This window comes from Porites lutea, chromosome 7, assembly GCF_958299795.1.
Source record: "Porites lutea chromosome 7, jaPorLute2.1, whole genome shotgun sequence".
NCBI classification, from domain to species: domain Eukaryota; kingdom Metazoa; phylum Cnidaria; class Anthozoa; order Scleractinia; family Poritidae; genus Porites; species Porites lutea.
This window is the reverse complement of record NC_133207.1, coordinates 25,806,345-25,824,769: the sequence shown is the minus strand read 5'-3', so window position 1 is coordinate 25,824,769 and position 18,425 is coordinate 25,806,345. Positions and strand designations below refer to the sequence as shown.

The window sequence follows — 18,425 nt, the reverse complement described above, 5'->3', positions numbered from 1 at the left end:
TCTTTTCTTGGTAACAAGATCCAGTCAGCTTTTTTCTGTCCTTTTTTGCACGTGGTATTAAGAGTTGGAGGAGAAAAGTTACCCTCGAAAGACCTCGGAGGTCTGTTATGATACTGATCGGTTAAGTACAGTGAAACCTCGATGTATTTTTTTTTATATATATTTTACTATTACTGGGGTAAAGAAAACCGTTCGCTATACAGAGGTCTTCTTTATATAGAGGTTCGTTATATCGAGGTTCCACTGTAGTCAATCCCACCCTTTAGTTGTCACTGTTTGATGAACGAGGCGTCAGCTCCGAGGGGTAAAATATTCACAGCCGCTTCGTCTGTACAAGGTCTGATACTAAGAATCAAAAATAAACAGATCCCGGCGGTGCAAAAAAAAAAAACACACACACACACAATGAGCTTATTGAAGAACTGAAATGAATGACGTTGTAATCCTTGTTAGAAGTTATGAAAATACCCTCGTGTCAAATTGAGGCCAGCCTTTTCACCTTTTTGGCGTTGAAAGTTCTAGTAATATATAGTCATAAAGGTAAAAACATCCGGAGTACAAGTAGAGACTGGGCAGAGAGAAACTTAGGGGGTAAAAAATATCTTTCGTGTCTCTCTCCAGGAATCTAACCACGTGGAACTGATTACCAATGCCTCTCTTGATATGGCGCCAAGAGAGTGCAATGACCCCGATCGACGTCCAAAACAGTTCGTTAATAGAGACAAAGATTAACAGCTGACAGGAACTATAAAAAAAACTACTTTGACGTCAGTAGCTTTAATTTTGTCGCCCCTTAATTGTTACGCAAATAACGTGAAAATTGCGCTATTTCCGCATCTTTACGCTTCAGCGTAAAGACAGTTTTAAGTGATTATGAATGAGTGGTACTCAGTGATGCGCTTAGTACCATCGACAAGCAAGAGATTAGTTACGATCTGTCGCAACGCGACTTTTGAATTGGTGGATATCAGAGTGAGGAAAAATTATTATCGAAGAAGCTTTTTCCACAAAAGATCCGCATGAATCCGCGGGTTATCAAGCGATACAATCTTGAAATTCTTGCGAGCCTATTTCTAAAAGTGTTCTAGACTCTTAGTTGTCGTCGGCAGTCGTCTTGTCTCTCCGCCAAATCCTGTTCAGTTTCCTCTAATAATTACTGGCGCTCATATCCTTGAAAAACGCTTCCTCGAGTGCAGTCAAACCACGTTAATACGGACCCTGAGGGCGCCATAGAAAGTGTCCGTATAAACAGGGTGTCCGTATTAAATGTAAGGACGTTCTTTCCCCAGGGACAAAGCAAGCTGTCCCTAATAGCGAGGTGTCCGTATTCGGTTCGCTACCAAACTCCTCACCTCTCCCCTGTGACCGCCCGCCCCCCGCCCCCTTTGTTTCTCTTACATGCCAGTTACATTTCATCTTAGATAGGAAACAAGAAATGAGCTTTTTCAAAACTTTGTAGCTACAACTGAAGATGATAGTCCTACAGTTATTTTTATTAGAGCAATGTTTTTCCACAAACGCCTGGCTAGCTGGCCTATTCGATCGATGAGGAAGTAAAACTCAGTAGTAAATCATGAAAATAACCTCAATTTACTCCTTGGGTTGATGACAGGTTCAAGTAGTCGGTGAAATTCAATCGTACTAAAGTAAAGTCGCCGTGACCTTCCTGTGTCATAATAAGAATTATTAGGTACAGTCTGGCTTACTGGGAATACCAATGCACTATCGCACGCAATTAACTTTAAGGCGTGGAGGCGCAATGCGACATCGCACGAAACTGGATAAGTCACACTGTATACCCACCTTGATTTTACTGCGTGCAACATCACGCGTAACAACTGAAGTTAAGTAGAATCGTTCTACGCAGCGACCAGCCAAAAGATTATCTGTATGAGAGGCTATCCCGCGCGCACCTCGTGTGTCCACGCGTCATGTAATTTTCATCTTGCGACCACTTAAAGGAGCTTTGTCATATCACGAAAATTTATCATAATTTAACGGTAGGAACCACCGCCAATCTGAGTGAAACATAAAAATAACTGCTCAAAACAAGAAAAGAAGATACAAATAAGACAGCAAATTCAAAAGTAGGAACGAATGGACAAACTTGTTCAAAGTTACTTGAAGAACTGAGATCGAAACAAATTGCAATTGTGCTTTTTGACAAAAACGGACACGTAAATAACCACCTACCGAATTACAATTTTTGCACTTAAGGTTGAAATTAAGTCTTTACAAAAAATTTCAAGGTGCAACACCCTCTCAACTCATTTATGACTCACCGGGGGTCAGGCATTCGTCGAATATTTAATCGTATGATTCCCCCGGGGGGGGGGGGGTACTCGCAGAAAAACTGGGTAGGGGTGTGCGGCCCACTTCCCAAAACCCTTACCCTATTTATGACCAAAATCTGCGATTTTCCCTACCCTATTTATGACCTAACCAAAAATTTGATACCCTATTTATGACCTGACCCTTAATTAATACCCTGTTTCAGACCTGCCTTATAATTATTTCCCTAGTTCAGACCAATGTTAAAGGCAATGTTTATCTGCTTTTATTAGGTAGGTTATAATACTGCAAAGTTAAGACCACAGTGCAAAAATCGTTACCCTATTTATGACCAAAATGGCGGCAAAATAGCCAAAATCGATACCCAATTTATGACCAAAACGGCTGAAAAACCCTACCCTTTGGGGCCGCACATACCTATATAGCCCAATTTAGGGAGTACCCCCCCCCCCCCGGGATGATTCCATGTCTGAAACATTTGTCGTCAAAGGTCTGCTTCCCAAAACGCTTCTTTCACGATCGGGGAACACACTAATTGGTCATTCATAGGATATTTCTGTTTTAGTTCAATTCTGTGCTAAACTTCTTTACTTAAACTTCTTTACCCATATACAAAATGCTCCTTTAGAGTTTTAAGGAGCATATCGACTGAATAAAGTTCATCAGGGACTACTAAACCACATTAGTAAAATCCAACTACTGGTCTATTATCAATGCTGCATTCTGATTCGTTGAGCTACTACTAGGCTATGTGTTACAGCCCACTAGTAGCGAAAAGCGCGGCACTTTTGGCGGCAAAAAAAGATTAAAGTCTAGCTATAACTAGCTAAATTTTTTTTATACTCGACATTGGTCGGTTGCTAGGACTTTTCCTCCCATACCATAAATTCCCAAAATAAGCCCCGGGGCTTGTATTTTTAAAAGGCCCTTTTTGAAAGGCTTATTTTTGGAGAAGCTTATATTCGGAGGGGCTTATCTATAGAGGGAAATTTGCCTTTCAAAATCGATTGGGCTAGCCTTATAGTTAGAATTAAATTTACTGCTTTTGCTTTGTTTTACTTTGTATTTGAGGGCAATTTTCCAAGTAGAAGCCCCCGGGAGGGGCTTATACATGGAGGGGCTTATTTTCGGAATTTTACGGTACCTCTCAAAACTGAGGGTTTTAGGCCATAGACAGAGGCCGTAGAATGAATCAAATGTGACGAAACTTGGCAGGGAAGTAGGTTGATAAATTACCTGTTCTTTGTTTTTTTTTCATCCCACGTGACTTTTATTGTGACGTCATAAATGACATCCAAATTTGGCATCACAATAAAAATTCAGGAAAGAAACGGTAAACATTTTATATTAGTTTTCTGTATAGGAAATATTTACTTGACGTGTGAAAGACGACTTTAATCTAATGCTGTTTATGAATGAAAAGCTTTCACAGACAGCAATTATAACACACTGCTACTTGGAGAAACTCTTTGCTACAAAATTTGAATATTAGAAATATTTCTTAAATTAAGAAAAACGCGAGAAATCTTTTCAGTAAGCTGGCCCAGGCGCGGTCCTAGTACATTCTATAATGATAATGTCACAAGAAGTAGTAGAGTCGGAGTCAAAATGTGTACACTTTTTTTGTGAGCTCGTGGCCTCCGCGCTCGCGTTGCTCGCCCTCCGGCTACGAGCACAAAAAAAAAGCGTACATAGTTTGACTCCGACTCTTCAACTCAAGAGCTGGAATGTTGCAACAAACGTCATTCTTTTTGTCTTTATTCGTACTTATCGAGCGAAAAAAAAAAGGAAGAAAAGAAACAAAAAAGAATAGATGATTCACGAAAATTTTTTTGAGGTGAAAACGCGTAATTATAATCGCATGGCATTTCCGAGCGTTTGCAAATTCTTCGAAAATAGGACGTTTAGGCAACGCCCATGTAAGGAACACACGCTTGTATGAGCTGAGCTATTTTCGTTACAGTCAGCTACTGCTCCCACAAAGTTCGTCGCCCAACAATAACAATTTTCCATCCGTATTAATGGCACACTGTTTTGTTAAGGAAAGGGAGGCTTCCTTTCCTCTTAACGTTTTTAAAATTCTTTAAAAAGATTCTGGTAATTTACTCAACTGCTCAGCTTAATTAATTCTTAGTCATATCAATGAAAACTTCACTGAACTGTGGCTTACGCTAGGAAATTGCAACTGATTTCAACACGTGCTTCAATAAAAGGTCAACTTCGTTCCGGCAAACCCTGGAGGCGAATAATCCGTAAACGGTTTGTGACATAAGGGGCAGAAAAGTTTAGAAGTATCATTTAGGTACGGATTGCAAATGGGGAAGATGTATATTATATTAAGTCAGCAGCGAGTAGCCTCCTCCGCAGGAAATCCCTTTCGTAACAGTTAGACTAACCGTGAGGACTAAACAGGGCAGTGATCCCTGCAGAGGAGGGCAGAGAGCCCCTTAGTGGTATTATCAGATCATCCTGAAACTGCAAATGAAACGAAACCATGCACTAACTTTATCTCTTATTATCTATTCGATTAGTCTCGGTTAATGTTAAGAACTTTTCAATCCCTGAAGATAAGATAAACAGGAGAGGAGAGAAATGGTCAGCTCAGGCGAAAGGCGGCGATTGATCACCAGCAATGGAAATTCTTGCGAACCAATTGTTACATCACCTGTTACCGGCGTTCGCGCCTCTGGCAGCCCGTATCAACGTACCACACACATACTTATACAAAGCATTTCTCAACATATTAGCTTTAAAGCCACAAAAAGCTTAGCTTATTGTCAGCTTTTGTGGGGTCTAATCGAAAACATGCACTGGGGGGAACTTTTGGGTGTAGATCTTCCTAAAGGATAAGCAGCATCCCACAACAGGAAATTGAAATTACCCCACACAACACGTACGTGACTTACACTATACCATTCTCTCTTGACCATACAGAACACAGCTCAGGGGATCAAAGCTTACCTTTTCGAAAATATCAGTTAGAAAGAAGGCTCCCGAAAATTCTAGGTGACCTTTTTAGAGTGAAAATCCGTTAAAAATGGGCAATTATACCATCTTTTAGATGTTCGAAAATCCTAGTAGAGGCAGGCAAGCAAGAAATTTTACAACAAATGTTCCGAAAATTCTAGATCTCAAATCGTCTTCCGAACAGATATTTTTTGAAAATTGACGTTGGGTGCCCCTGATTAGTACTGTTTACGTTAAGTTAAGTGTATCCAGAAGTCAGCTCAAGATCTTCGCGAGCCTTTCTATCAGTAACTGTCTTATTTTATGTGCGAAAATTTGTGGTGTAGAAAATAGAGCCCGAGACTGATTTGCGCGTTAAAATGATTTTGAATTTTAAGTTTTAATTTATGCGCTTGTTGAAATCTTCCCGTGGTTTTACCAAGCAATGGTCTGAGCACATGTAAGATTCAACAAAAGTCCCCATGATCACGGTAAATACGGATTTCGTGAACTCAGTCGGCAGAAAACAAGCCCGGGAAAACGAGTCAGATATACCGGTACGCGAACTGTTATCATATAACTTGGTCTTCTAGTTGTAATCTACAATTCGTCATAGTGTGCTAGGTCGGGTGAGTTCGGTGAAATGTAAGCGTTAATTTAAAGCCACTTGACCAATCTCTGTTTACGCGTTCAGGCGTCTTAATTTTGTTTGCTTGTTTTTTGGACTGCGAAAAGTAAACGAAGACGGCGCAAATAAGTTGGACACTTTCCTTGCTTTACCGCGCTCGCAAAGAATCTGAAAGACGGTCTGATCACAGGGTGCTATATATTCCATTAAACTGAGATGAAACACTGAATTGTACGTACTTATCGAATGATTAAACAGATTCAGTGCGTTGAAAGTTTGTTTCAATGCAGGAGAGCTAAATTTAATATCTTTCAACTAAATCACTTTTCAGGGGGTGATCTCCACCATTGTTCGCAATTCTGCCGGGCAGAACAGCTAATTATCCCAAATGAAGACCTTTTAAGTGGTAAACATCGGACCAACAGGGTTTGTAAATTTGTTTAAACGGTAAAATAAGTAGCCATGTCCCCCACCTAGAACCTCGTCACACTTGACTTGACTGATAAGCTTATCATTTTTATAATGGTGCAATATTCAGCGTTTAGGTTTTAAGAAAATAATATTAACGAAGTCCTTAAAAGAACCATTTTTGTTTCCTCACTCAGAACAAGTATACAGCAAAAGGCAAGGAATAGGAAATAAGAAGCTTTCCATAATTTCATTGAAATGGAGTTTTACCCAGGAAGTCTAAAGAAAATGGAAAGTGTTTGAAAATGGCAATTTGCTATTAAAGGAAGGCCTCCACGACATTCCTGGCCTGGTACAGTGTGTATAATAGAAAAATTTCATTGCAAGGCTGGCTTAAATGACTTGACTAAAAATAAATGCCCGTTTTGCCGAAAAATATTTGTTAAAACTACTTGTTATGTGCAGGGGGGTCTGGTACACCTCTGGGTACAAGCTAAGCACTTCAACTGGAAAGAGATCGATCAACGCCTAGAAGAACACACGGCCGAGTTTCTTCTTAGTTCGGTGTGTAAGTATGTGTTTCATCCTATTCAAAGTTTTTATATTTCCTTCTGGTTTTAAATTTGTTGCAAGTGATTTATTGCATTTCTAAGAGACTTGCAGTTTGACACAAACTTCCATTAAGTTTTGCCCGAGGTCAAATATAATCGCCGCTTTGCGTCTTACGGAATATTGCATGATGTTGTCCAGTAAAGGAAAAAAAAGAAGCTATCATGGTGTGTACTATATAATGAATTTTACTAGATTTAAAACCAAAGTATTCTTGCTTAGCTGTTAAAAGCGGGATTCCTTCAGCGGATTAGGTGAATTTGGTTTTCACTATATTGTTAACGAAATTCTCTCGCGTAGGCATAAAATTATTATTCCTTGAGCCGTTATCACAGCCAGAGTAATTTAAATGGAGAAAGAGTTTCTAGAAAGACGTCCGACTTGTTGTGGTACTATGGTCCCGTTGGTGAGGAGAAGAAACACACACAAACTGAAAAGACTTTATTTGCCCAGAGCTACATACAAAAATGAACAACGATTTATCGTGAAAATGCCTTACGTGACGAATAAAGGCTTCAGAGTGGAACCACTCCACTCCGGCCACGCATGTACGATTGCAATTTTCCACCAACATCCGAGTTCGTTTAGTATTATGTCACCAACTCTGTTAACGCGCCCTCTGACTCCGGTGCGTTTCCAGTCCGTGACTTGATTCTTACGTACACTCATGCACATTCCATGTACATTCGAGCACTGGAATACTCTTTTTCTTTGGTAGTAAGGAGACCTCCCCCCGCCCTCTCCAAAAATAAGAGAAAGAAAAAAATTAAAGGAAGGTATTTTACGTCAGCTGGCTGGTATATTTTGTGGGTTTAAATTTGCCCAACGGATAGAAAGGTCCTACTGTAGGAAATTTAATCCCGCCTGCGTCGTTGCATGTCGTCATAACGCTGTTAACATGCACTACTCGGTCGAGTGCAGGTCAAACGAACTTCCTCTTTTAAGTAACTGCGTTTCAATCTTGACTTCTTTTTTAACAGACATGCCACATCTAGCTGCAAAACGGACACCTCCCTAATGCTGACAATTAGGGGTGGTAGAGTTGATCGCCGTCGTTCTTTAGTCGTTTACTTTGACTGTCTGTATCGGGAGGACACTGTTTTATTAGAGGGGAGCGGCCTGGCTTGAAGAAACGTGACTGCACAAATCCTAACCAGTGCTGGCAAAGTACGCTAAAAACGCTGCTTACCAATGAAAGTGTTTTCAAACTAAATAAACAAGAATAAGACTAAAAAGCAAAGAATTAAAGAAAGCAGAAGAAGAAGTAAGAAAAAGAAGAAAATAAAGAAATAAACCATGCAGTAACAAAATTCACAGCAAGAATTGGATTGGCTGAAAAGTCCAGTGATTCTCAATAGTTCATAGTTATACTGAATCTGCTAGCTTAATTACTTTTTATCACGAATATGGAGGCGCGAAAAATTTTGCGAACCGGTAGCGGGCTACAATAGGCTTGGAAAAATACGCTGAGCTAATTAAGTTTGTGGCAAGATGGCGTGTTCTGCCTGCCAGGATGAATGAAATAAAATCATACTTTCTCTGAATTATTTCTATGCGTATCGGAATAGATTCAGAAGTAAAATGTAGATCATTTTTGTAAAGCAAACGATCATGAAATCTATCAGTTTGTTTACTCCTGTTAGTACAGTCGTGAATCCTTTAATTTCAGCTTGATGCTTTCGCTACATGAGATGTATTCCAAATTATGCTCAATTAAAACTGAGTCAAATTTTCCTTTTCAAGAATTTTCCTTGTATGATAGATTATTCCGATGATCTGCCCAAGTCTGCCCCAATTCTGCCTGCAAAATGCGAAATTCTACCGCCGGGAAATGTGCTCGCTGCCCAAACTGATTCTGCTGACAGGAGTACTAAACAAGGTTTCTTCGCCAACTGGTGCTGAGCCCGGGTAAACGTATGTCAGAAACTTACTGGTGAAATAATAATAATAATAATACTTGACAATAATCCGGTCTAAAAGATGACTCTCTAACCTGAGTTGGCTACTCAGCAAATAAAATCAAAATCAGAAGCGGAACATGTCTTTTCTATTATAAAGAGGGATCTATTCTGCTCACTTGATCTCTGCCAGAACCCGGAAATATCGCAGCAGAGAATTGAGAAAAGGTGCGGCCGTTTACCTGAACTGATCATTAACTGTGACACTGAACACATGCGGAGTTTTTTTTGCGTTCACTCACTGAAGAATAAACTCGTTGAAATGGCTGACTTTGCCTTTGTTTGATTCAAAGCGTTTTAATTTCAGTATAATTATACGATATCTTAGGCATAACAGTTGCATACCGCATAATAACGGATTAACACCTACGGTTCAATTGAAAAAGCTTTCAGTTACTTATTCCAAACAATCTGAACAATGATTATTATAATTAATGCTACGCGCATTGAACCGATTTAATTACCATCGGTGACGACTCCCTTGGTTGGTTCGAAGCCTGACTGTTCAAGTGAAAATTTTCACTTTTACAGCTAGAATCTCAATTTCAGAGTACCAACACTTGCAGCGTGACACTTGAGCTGACTCCTCTATTTACCATAATTACGTGTACTCTAAAAAAAGGGTGTAAGACTGGCATGGAAGATGTAATTAGGTAATGTATGGAAACAGAAGAATCAGCTGAACGTATAAGCTTTTCACTGAAGGCAGGAGACCAGAGGCATTTTTTTAGAAAAACAAAATCCGTAAAAGGGTTTATTGTATCAGGATATTATGCCATGATTATAAATAGCCGTAACTGTAACAATTCTGCATGCACGTGTATTATTTTCTGAAACAACTTTCTTCTGATTAAATAAACGGACAACTTCGCACATTGTTTCTTGTTAACAAACAGTTTGGATTTGCAGTGTAAGGCATTTTGAAACACTTGCTGGGTAAAGCATTTTGAAACACGGTTTATCGGTAAAACTGTCAATTACTGTGGGATATAAAAGTGCATTTCCTACGAATAAATGTAAAACCCCACTAAAGGTATATATACTAGCTTTTTGACGAAACAGCAAAGATGATGCAAATGTTTTTATTTTATTTTTTTTTTTTTCAAACTTTTAGGGTTGACGTGTAAATCCTCAGCGCACTTAGTTGATTTGCTTCTTATTTTTAGAAGTAACTTGATTTAGTAAAATTCTTATTTGGTAACTTAAGGCTACGTCAGAAAAATATATTGCAATATCAGCTGGTTTTAAAACTAGGCCTTTAATACAATTTGCTGTTTAACTTTCGTAGGGTCAGCGAAAATGAGCGGTCCTTTTCTTCTGAGAGTCAAGAGAGACCGCTTCGAAAATATAGATACTGACTACTTTTCAAGTACCTAACGGTTGGTGGGATGACAGCCAGGCAGCTTGTTACTACATCGTATTCTGCCACAGTAGAAATAATATTTGCTACTTCGGCATGTCGAGATGAAAGAAAGCTGCAACATTTAGATATTGGAAACAGGTTATATCTCTGCAGTTATTTTTTCAATGCCGCGAGTTGACGTCAATACTGAATTAAAAATGCTGTTATTTCCGGATTTTCCGTGGGACAAAATTTTGTTCCTTACGTAAAACTTCCTCAATGAGAAGTCTCTTTAGAATAAAAATGTTCTCTATGCTATGGCGGTTCCCAGAAGTATCTCAATAGTTCCAAAATCGTCAGCCGATACGAACAGTGCCTGAAACGCGCGGACACAGAATTTCCTTAACCATATGAACATGTCGCAATAAAGATCGATGAGTGCTTCCACAAGCGAGGTGAAGTTACCTGTAGTGACCTGAGATTATCGGCGGAAAATTTATATATATATACTTTTTTTACCTAGCGTAATAGTTCGCTTGAAAGAATGTTGATACTCTGCCAGCTAAGCTGTTAAATTCTATAACTATTGCCGATTATGGTATCTGAAAATGTTTAGGCTTAAATTTTTTGGTTTCCTGAGTCCTTGCGTGACAACTTCTTAAGCTCTTCCTGTTTTTCTAATTATTTTCTCGCCCGCTTTAACGGACAATCGCAAATCCGAACAAAAGGGAACAAATACAAAAAATTCAGTCCATATGCTTTCGTAAAAGGCTGGCCACAACTCAGAAGAGTTCCACTGAAATGACTTCCGAAGGAAAAAAAAATCACGACCAAAGAAATGATGTAACCTTTTCGATCCGGCTTCCCTTCAGTGCGTGATATCTTGGCCTACTACGCATTTAAACAGAAATATTTTGCCCTTTGTTCGTAATAGGCGGAAATACGGTTAATCTCCCCCATTTTCGCTGATGCGAGCATAACTTAACTTGCGCCCAGGTCCCTCATTAGTGGCCTCGCAGATTATATTTCCTTTTCTTGGTCTGCCCATAATGAATTACATTATGTATGACATCACAACTCGGACCCCCGCTGATTCGTACTTAGACGATGAGAGAATTGCGGAAACGAGTAGAATTGAAAACAGCTCTCGATATCGGGTCGTCAATGTAAACAAAGCCATACAAACGGCAAAAAAGCTATGCGTGGAATGTGTGACAGTCACCTGACAACTTAAAACGCAGCAAACTCCCTCGATCATGTTCTTGAGCGTGTGGACTGTCATTTCCGATATTCAGGACAGACAAGATGGGCTTGCCCGGGGCATTCCTTGACATGAACAAGACAATGTTATTGAAAACCCCCTATTACTAACAACGTGACACCTTTTGCGGGACTTTTTTCCTTTTTCTGCGACAGACATTGACATAATCGATCGCTATAAGGGCTGGGCCATGGAGTGAATCCGGTTATGTCTGCGGTTAGATAAATTCGCTTATAGTAGTTGGATATTCATTCGAACAAAGTCATCCGAGTAGAACACAACTAACAAGAGCTTATTTATTTTCGTTAATCCCAAATTAATTTGCGAAAGATGTTTGACATGATGTGCAGAACTATAACTTTTCTATGGGTATTCACCTTGGTGTTAATTTTTACAAGGTAGGTAAAATATCATTGTATGTTTTTAGTTTTTTTTGTTTTGAACTTTCCACGTGGATAGATATGGCCATAAAGACTAATTTTATGGTTGCTTTAATTCACGTACACGTCTAACATTGTCTGAAACAAGTATCATTTTAAAAATGCTTTATCATCGATTTCTTGTTTATCTTTTAGGGCAATGGCATTGCCTACTATGAACATTGCACAAATCTTGGTAAGTGTTTTAAGTGAGACGACGTTTGGCTGTCTAATCTAAGTACAAATATTACGTCAGTCAGTAAAATTGAGTAGAGTCAGTATTATTATTTCATGATTGGAAGGTCACGCAATGTTCTAATCGAAAATAAAAGTGATTTTTTTTTAAGTTATCTAAATTACAACGTCTTGATTACTAGAGAAGACATCCTCTTAGATCCAAAGTACGCCTTATCGCGCGCGAAATTAAAAAATACAAAGACTCTTTCCCGAGGGGTTTTAACGAATTGGGCGCTCGTGGTGAGTCAAATTCATTGGTCTCTGACGGAGGCTAATTCTGCTAGTCGTACGTTGGCCTGTCTAGCCAGTTCATATAAAACAATAGCAAATAAACAGTTATTGTATAGTAATCGAAGTGACTGTGTTAGCCTACAATATCAAACTAATTGACTTCTGCTCTCTACCTTTTTATAGAGTTCAAAAACAGAGTACACAAGTATAGCAAAAACTGTCTGGTTATATTCTACAAACGCCAGAGGATTTGTTAGAGTGAACGGTTCCCATGTCGATAGCTCTTGCTATGAGTGCGACAAAACCAAGGACGAAAGCGGTATGTGTGAATTTTCCTTTAAATCTAAAATTATAACTTTCCATAAACTCAGTGGCCTACGTACAGGGACAGTTAAGCGCCGACCACCCAAGCTGACAGTTGGTAAACTCGCTCATTTTCCACCCGGCTGGAGACGCCGTTTGTAGATCGACTGCGTGCCCATCAAGATGACAATGCAGTTCGTAATAAAAACTAGTATGACCGCTATATTTCTTGTTATTTATGGGAAAATTTGCTTTTATACTAGCGGCGTGTTGTGTTAGTTTCGGATCAAAGAGCCCCGCCGACAAATAATCTCTCTCAAGTTTTAGCCTTCAGGTTAAACTGCTTTAATCTTCTCCGACAATTTTAGTTCGGAAGCAAAATCATTGACACTCTTCGGGTACATATGTAGAAGGTCTCTGATAAATTTGTATATCTCAGTTACTTTGACGACTTGTTAGTAATCCGCCAGGAAAGAGTCATAAGCTTAAGTAGCATCATCAAACCCATAAAGAGTGTTAAGCTATACTATTATCCAGGCATTAAAAGTCGATTATGAGCTGTATTTAAAGACACTATTGTACAAAAAGTCGGTAGATAATCTTTGTACTGTAAAGCGGTGACAATTAATCACCGCGGGGAACAATGACTGATTTTCCCGCCAAAAGCGGCGCGTGTATCGGCCAATCCTGGTTGAATTTTTCCGACAAATGTGCAAATGCAAAGAATGAGGTGGAATTATTGAAATCAAAGAAAGATTATCTTATTAGTCACCTGCTGTTTATTGTCACACTTACTGCCGATTTCAAGGTGTCATTGCAGATATTTGCACGAAATCTTTGCAGTTTTGGACAAAGCGATACGGCTAGATTTGTTCTCAGCTCCCAAAATAATGCGTCATTTATACTATAACTCGCGTCATAGTAAATCACTTGCACTTGTGAAACAAATTTCACTTGCTTTGCTTTTGCGCCACTAAAGGTCCCGACGTAACGTTTATCTTTTGCCTGTTGACATACAATGCAATAATTAGCACTTGTAAAATAATAATCTTCTATTTATCGCTCAATGTATGGCACCTGTGAGTTCTGTAGAAAAAAAAAGTCATTGCTTTTGTAGAGTTTTTCTCCAAGAAACCCTTAACGCAGTCACCCACAAAGGCGTGTGATAAATCGGCTGCTAACACCTATTAAGTCGGTGCAAGATGTCTCCCAGTGCGGCCTATTTTAATGAAAGCTACTACCCAGTACGTTTTCCGTGGTACTGTGAATTACACTTCATTATTAAGGCGTCTTTATTAAGTTAAGCCTTTGGATGAAAATCTATTTAATAATCATAATTCAAAACAATGTAAGAAACAGTTTTATTCGTGATGATGTTTATGTAGCACGAATTAACAGAGCTTAGTTGGAAGTTCCGAGTATGTTTAGCCTTGTGCATGGGGCCAAATGAAAAAAAAATTCCCACAAACCTTAAACGATGTGTTGTATATTTTTAGTTTTTCTACTCAATGTGGTATTTTGGCCAATTTCCTCTCGGAAGGTGAACAGTTAACAGTATACGTATAAAATGCTTTCTGATGTTTACAACCAGTGTAGCGGAATTTTTGGAATCCGCAAAATTCCTGTTTAAAAGCCAGGCGAGCGTGGGCGAGAGATCTTTGTTCGTTCTTTCGTCAAATACAACATGCCAGCACTGGCCTCCTTTTGCGGCTAAATTATTTTGATTTAAAAGACAACATCGGCGCCAAGGAATTCATTTGAAATGCATTCATCGGTTGTACTTTTGAGTTGCCTATTCACTTCAGCCATTGTTTGCGTTTTAAGAGTTCCTCTGACGCAGTAAACCCTTTTTCCTTTTTCATCTGCGAAGCCTTTGTGGGAAATTGTTTAATAAACTGAAGTTAAATTTATTGTACCAAAGAAAGACCATTTGGCCGCAAGCAAAGAATTAAAGGAACTGAAAAGGAGTTGTGCAACCAGAGGGATGCCAATAAAACCATTGAAATGATAAACAAACACATCAAAAAAGAAAATAAACAACATTTTTTTTATTTTTAACTGCCGACATGATCTGTGCAATTTCATCCCCACATCTATAATTTTGATCAGGAAAGAAAAATGTGACAAGAAATGAACCACTTCTGAACAACAGTAAACCTTCACCATAATAATCTTTACAAGTTAACAGAAGACTGATCGATCTTTTCACGTTTTGTTTTACAGCCAAGCTCGAGCTGGTGTCAACGCGTTTTGAGGGAGCTGTTGTACTCAGGATTAGATCCGTAAAGGAAAACAGTTATCTTTGCGTGGATTTAGAGGGCAATCTAACTACAGAGGTACGTGCTCAGCATAGTAAACTCTAAAGTGATTAATAAAAGGTTAAAAAAGGGCGCTCTTTTAAGCGGAAGAATGCATGGGTAGTTTTGTTACACCTGCATGCTTATTGGAATTCGTTCAATCTCCTCTCTTTTCAATCTAGACTACAACTAACTAATAGTTTTTACTATAAGATTAATTAAATTAACAAGCAGCTTCATTGCGTTTACAGTCGACTCTCTCAGTTAACGGACAGGACACTTCTGTAAAACGAAAACCTATTCAGCTGGTCCCTGTCTTTCTTTACTCCCTTTACTTTATTCTCTATAAGACGGAAATCTCTCTAAGACAGACACTTGATGCCAATCCCAAAGGTGTCCTTCTTAGAGGGATTGGCTGTATCATAAAGACAACTGAACGCCGTGAAACAAAACTAAACTCACGAGAAACGGCCTTTTCTAATTAAAGCCTTATTTAGAGTTGTAATCTCTAGCTGCATCTTATCCTGTTCACAGACCCTCTATTTTCTCTTAAAAAGTCCGCCGAGCGCGCGTCCGCGCGCGCACGCCGATTATCGAAAAGAAAAATAAAGCAACGTCCGTGTACAGGTTCCGCTGGTTCATAAAACTTTCAACAAGGCAAGAATGCCGTGTTTTGAATAAAGCCTGCGTTAAGCTGCTCGAGTGTATTTTCCACCGTGGGGGAAAATACTTGTTGTTGTTTTTGCTTTTTAGCCAAGATCTCACCACCGCAAAACTTGTTTTTGTTGTTGCTTCACTTTCTTACAAGAAGTTCAATATTACTGGCAAGCATACAAATACGACTACGAAAACTTTCCGAACACTTGAACATAGAGAACAAATATATAGAAATGAATTACCAAAAAATATATATGACGAAAACAACTTTAACAAGTTATACTCATTACTTTGGTACCGACTTATGCCTAGCGATAGCTATAGAGGGTTAACGCGAGGAACGGTTAATTTAAGTGGTCAACTAAAAATTTAAATTATAACAAAGCTTGCTCTTCTTTACTGCAGGTTCATGGAAACACAATGCAGCGTTGCTTGTTTAAAGAAGGAATGAAATCAGGGTTTACAACATTTCAATCAATCCATAACGCAGAATGGTTCCTTGGTTTTAAACGCAACGGAAAATTAAAACAACCGCACAACACCACGAATTCTCAAAAGGCGGCAAGATTTTTAAAATACTTTTTATCGTAGACCAAGATCCAACTATCTACTTTAGGCCAAAAATAGTTTAACAATTTAAGTTATTTTAGGTAAATATTGGTTAGTTGTATATATTTATATCTATCTTTTAATGTGTACATAACGATATTTAAATTTTTAACATATATTTATTTTCTTAAAAAGTAAAAATTGTGACTCGTTCAAGGTAGCTCGGAGACTCGCCTTGAAGAACGAATTTATTTAGTTATTTATTGCTATTATTTAAAATTTTCTGTTTTTAAAAGGAAATAATACGTTTCATATAATTTATTCAAAACGACTGTTATATGGTGTCTTTTGACATTTTTGAAGGACAGAAAGCGATACTGTGTATCGTGTAAGTATTTCATATTGACAATGCAACATAAAGTTGACTAGCTAACAAGTCGTCATGTCTAATATCGATAGCGAGACAATAATCATGAAAAATGAGCTTCCAAAAAGTCCAGCGTTTTTGGCGGGAGCAACTACATTTAAGAGGCTAGTATGGCGCCGCGTTATAAAAGTTGATTTAAATTTGATGTTTTTATCAGTTACGAAGTCTTGACAAATCAGTCTTTAATTAACAGAATCAGGGCCTCATCGGAGGTTCTGTTACTGGACATTTTAAATCCGCGTTTTTTTACCTTTCATGCAGATAAGGTTTAGAAAGGTCTGATTGTCAATGTTTTCCAGTGCAATCCATTCAGTTTATTAACTTCGCTATATATAGTTTTTAATTAACTGAGTGCGGATATCTTAACATCTTAGTACTGTATTCATGTGTAAGCCGTTAGTGCTGAAATTGTCTTAGTCATGCGCGCGGTGACCAAGCCACTTTAAAAATGCGTTCCTCCCGCACACTACTAGCCTTTCTCAAAGCCAGCCTCTCCCTTCCAGGAAATATCGATCTTCCCAATAGGAGGAGGGGGCAGGTTAAGTTACCGTATTTTCACTGTTTCGACATTTTGAATCGTTTTTGGGCGTACGTTTCGCGTTTTTTTATAAGCAATGAGACATGTACCTAAATAGGGATTTTGCACACTCACACCACTTGTTCTTTGCGTCACATTTTTTGTCTACGTAAGTAGTGGCAAGCCAGGCACATATAATATCACATTGAACATCGCAAGCCCTTTTCGTCGCCGCGGCGCAAAAACGTGAGAGAAAAGAACCGGGGCTTGACCTGACTTAATGAAGGCACTGTTTTTAGTGTAGTAAGTGGAAGTAGTCAATTGAAAAGACAAAACAACGTTAAAAATTGCCTTACAGTGTAATGCTTTCTGTTGGTACCAGGTTAACCAAATCGCGTCAATGATATGGGTTTCCAAAGAAAATTACTTTAATTAGATTTTCCTTTTTCTGTAATGCCAATAAATGTGTCCATTCTCAGAATTCTCTGAATTTCTGACGTAAAACCAAGCAGTTAAATAAATGTACCCCCGTACACGCCTCAAAAGTACACAGCAGTGGAATTTACTAATGACGTGGTTTCATGATACCAAAAATATGATATTGTACAAACACCCATTGAACAAATAGTCATGATGCCCTTTTTTGGCATACGATATTTTCGATATTTCTCAACGCTGCTTTAAAGTTCACGTCTTATATTTATGCTACTGATGGAAAGCACTCGCTCAGGTATATGGGCCAAGGGTTTGGAGTTCTGTTCCTAGTAATGTGAAAAAAGCTTCCACGTTGTCCTCCTTCAAATATAACATCAGAAAAGTGGATCTTAGCATGCTATTAGATGACAATAACTGCTCTAACTGCTCTCTTTGCACTTCTTAATCTTTTATTTCTTTTTTTTTTTTATTTATAAGTAATGGATACATTTGTACATATTGTATATAGTTCTCTCGAATTTCTCACTTTCTTATACTGTACATAGTTTTTCTTAATTTTTAATTAATTTATTAATTGATTTATTTTTTAAAATTTATTTTAGTGTCCCCACTTAGTGGTTATATACCGCTATTACAGTTTGACACTTTAATAAAGGTATCATCATCACTGAATGCGAAACTTGCATTTTATAAAAAATCACAAATGTGCGAATTATTTATTGTAACGGAAATAAGAAAACCAAGAGTTATTTAAACTGTGTATGTTTATGTACAGGTCTTGTAAAAAATAAATATATATTTAAAAGAAACGTTTACTGTTTGTGTCGCATATACATTGTGAAGTTACCCTGGTTTGCTTTTAAAAAAAAGGCGGAGAGCGCGAATCCGACACTCGATCGCGGTTTTCAA

The 18,425-nt window shown here is 38.4% G+C and overlaps 1 protein-coding gene across 4 annotated transcripts; it reads left to right on the top strand.

Annotated features, from left to right (window-relative positions):
• The first annotated feature begins 6,746 nt into the window (after positions 1-6,746).
• LOC140944143 (fibroblast growth factor 1-like) lies at positions 6,747-16,799 on the top strand. Of its 4 annotated transcripts, none has more exons than XM_073393269.1 (5): positions 6,747-6,838; positions 12,020-12,059; positions 12,515-12,650; positions 14,858-14,970; positions 15,994-16,799. In XM_073393269.1, the coding sequence occupies exons 2-5, from the start codon at positions 12,024-12,026 to the stop codon at positions 16,177-16,179; spliced, it is 471 nt and encodes a 156-aa protein (XP_073249370.1). In that variant the 5' UTR covers positions 6,747-6,838; positions 12,020-12,023; the 3' UTR covers positions 16,180-16,799. The 4 variants fall into 4 exon arrangements, with proteins under 4 accessions (XP_073249370.1, XP_073249371.1, XP_073249372.1 ...); XM_073393270.1 differs by having other exon boundaries at positions 6,802-6,842; XM_073393268.1 differs by lacking the exon at positions 6,747-6,838 and adding an exon at positions 11,584-11,842.
• The last annotated feature ends 1,626 nt before the right edge of the window (positions 16,800-18,425 follow it).

Bases quoted from the DNA above. Each gene is read 5' to 3' on its own strand.
- LOC140944143 (XM_073393268.1), top strand. From the start codon at position 11,775: ATGTTTGACATGATGTGCAGAACTATAACTTTTCTATGGGTATTCACC. The intron at 11,843-12,019 runs GTAGGTAAAATA...TTTATCTTTTAG, and splicing joins TTGGTGTTAATTTTTACAAG to GGCAATGGCATTGCCTACTA. The intron at 12,651-14,857 runs GTATGTGTGAAT...TTTGTTTTACAG, and splicing joins CAAAACCAAGGACGAAAGCG to CCAAGCTCGAGCTGGTGTCA.